Consider the following 2,206-nt stretch of genomic DNA (forward strand, 5'->3'; position numbering starts at 1 on the left):
AGCGGCCGTGGACGAGCTTGCGGAATGGCACGGTATGTTCACACCATGACACACGGACACGTCTCGTCTAACATTCAACATTCGACAGAAGAGGAAGATAGGAAAACGCACGGTGAGCTGTTGTGAGCACGCCGCATGGCGCCCGTGGAATTGACAGGGTTGTTGACAGAGGAGGAGATGCGGGCGGTGGTGCAGCTCTCGTATGACCGGATGCGCGAATCACCGTGCCTGTGGTCAGGGTGTGGCGCCGTACTGAATCCGTGGAGCGCTGCTATGATCACCCTCCGGCATCCGCATGCTGTATCCTCCAGACATTGGGGGAGGAATGGTGACCGGAGGTGGCTCCTCGATATTTCTTACGTTATTTAGCACAGCGGAGAGCGGGGGCGATGGGCTGATAGGCGGCGGTGGTCCCATCTCGTGTGGCGGCGGGAGTCGGATGCGCATATCGTCGTCGATTTTTGGTATCCAGCCGTCCGGCGGGGCTTCAACGGGAGGGTGCGACGGAGACATCATGGGGTTGAACACAGAAACGGGGCGAATGTCCGCTTCCTGATGTATCTGCTCCTGACGAGGTCTGACGGGTGCAGCAGCAGGGGTTGGTATACGTGCCGGCGTTGTCACGGGCGGGGGTATAGGCAGGGTGTCGTCCAGCGGTTGGGTATAGTTCTGCGTGGTGTTGGGTACAGAGTCTTCAGAGGATGATGGTCTGGAAACCCGGGGAGCTCGGTACTCCCGGCGAGGAGTCTCTTCAGCGTATGGCTCCGTCATGGCGCCCGCTGTATACGCTCGCTCCGTGTCTGCGCGTCCATCTTCATAGCCCACCGACCGACCTTGCTCGTATCCAATCATCCTGCCCTGCGCCAGACCCTCCTCCAGACCCTGCCGGCGTCCCGCCTCCCTCGCGGACACCACGATCGCCTCCTCCTTCATCTTCCTTGCCAGGCTCCGCGCCTTTGCCGCCGTCTCCTCCGCATCCACTCTCTGCGTGTCCAGCGCGTCTATGAGCTTCTGCGCCCGCCGGATCTCCTGTTGCGCGTTCTCGTACTGCAGCTTGTACAACCGCAGCGCCTCGTTCGCGCGCGCGGCCTCCTGCTCCGCCGCCATCTTCGCCTCGTTGGCGTTCTTGAAGAGCGCGAGCACCTCGCGCGTCTTGTGCTCCGCGGCGTCCGCGCGCTGTCGCTCGGCCTTGAGCTGCTCGGTGATGGTGTAGAGCGTGCGCTTGAGGTCCATGGTCTCGCGCTCGCGCGACACTAGGACGCGGGCGACGTCGCGCATGGACCCGCCAAGTATGCTGGGTCCATCTTTTGAGCGGCGCTTGCGAGGGATTTCGCTGCTGGAGCGACGGGAGTGGGGTTCGATGGGGGAGGGGGAGGCAGACGATTCCGAGTCTCCATCCATGCCAAATTTGATGATATACCGACGAGTGTCCTTGGTACCGGCACTTGCTTTTCTGAATAGAGGTTGGGTGTACTGTACAGGCTGTCGATTTGGCTCAGTACACGCGCAGAAGGGACGGAGATGAGCACGCACCGTGACCAACCAAGTCGTGAGCTCGTTACGTCCTGCAGATCGCGAGGTCAAGTTTGCGTAAGAGAAGTATCCTGGACCGTCCGCGTATGGCAAGTCCTTGTACGCACCGTAAACAATGATACAAACAGAGAGCGTAGACAAAGATATGCGCAGAAACCACGCGAGGATACGCGAAGAGAGGTTTGGAGATGACCGTGGTGGCCAAACACTGAACGCTCCACCGGAAGCGCCCATAACACACAATAGACGCGTATAAACGCCCGTTGTTTGACGTAAACCCGGGCCTATCGGTCACTCTCCCTCCCGCACCATGCACCTCTCCGTCTTGTAGATGCCCCCGACGCACCCGAACATCCACGCGACCCGACCGCCACTAGCCCACCGTCACGTCATCGTCGCTCGACGTACGCTCACGTCCTTCTAATCCCTGCTTTGTCTCTGCCCGCTCGTGCTTCACGCGTATATCGCCTCTGTTAGTCTCCTGTCCTGTCTCTCGCGCCGGCCGTCGCTCTCCTCCCAGTCTGTAGAACGGCTCGGGAAAGCGCTCTCCATTCACATATCGTACACCGGCACTGGCTACAAGCACACGCAGCCGCTCGCGCTCGTCCCCGTCCGTGGCGGCACTGGGCGACGCAGCCCAAGCGGGCAGCCTCACGCGGGGACCTACTGTATA

The 2,206-nt window shown here is 60.7% G+C and overlaps 1 protein-coding gene across 1 annotated transcript; it reads right to left on the reverse strand.

Annotated features, from left to right (window-relative positions):
- Positions 1-608: 608 nt before the first annotated feature.
- Positions 609-1,401, reverse strand: TRAVEDRAFT_25166 (uncharacterized protein; the record flags this gene model as incomplete). The annotated part of the gene is made up of 1 exon (XM_008047783.1): positions 609-1,401. A coding segment is annotated over one exon (793 nt), but the record flags the coding sequence as incomplete, so codon positions are not given.
- Between the last annotated feature and the right edge of the window lie 805 nt (positions 1,402-2,206).

Source organism: Trametes versicolor (genome assembly GCF_000271585.1).
Source record: "Trametes versicolor FP-101664 SS1 unplaced genomic scaffold TRAVEscaffold_242, whole genome shotgun sequence".
NCBI classification, from domain to species: Eukaryota; Fungi; Basidiomycota; class Agaricomycetes; order Polyporales; family Polyporaceae; genus Trametes; species Trametes versicolor.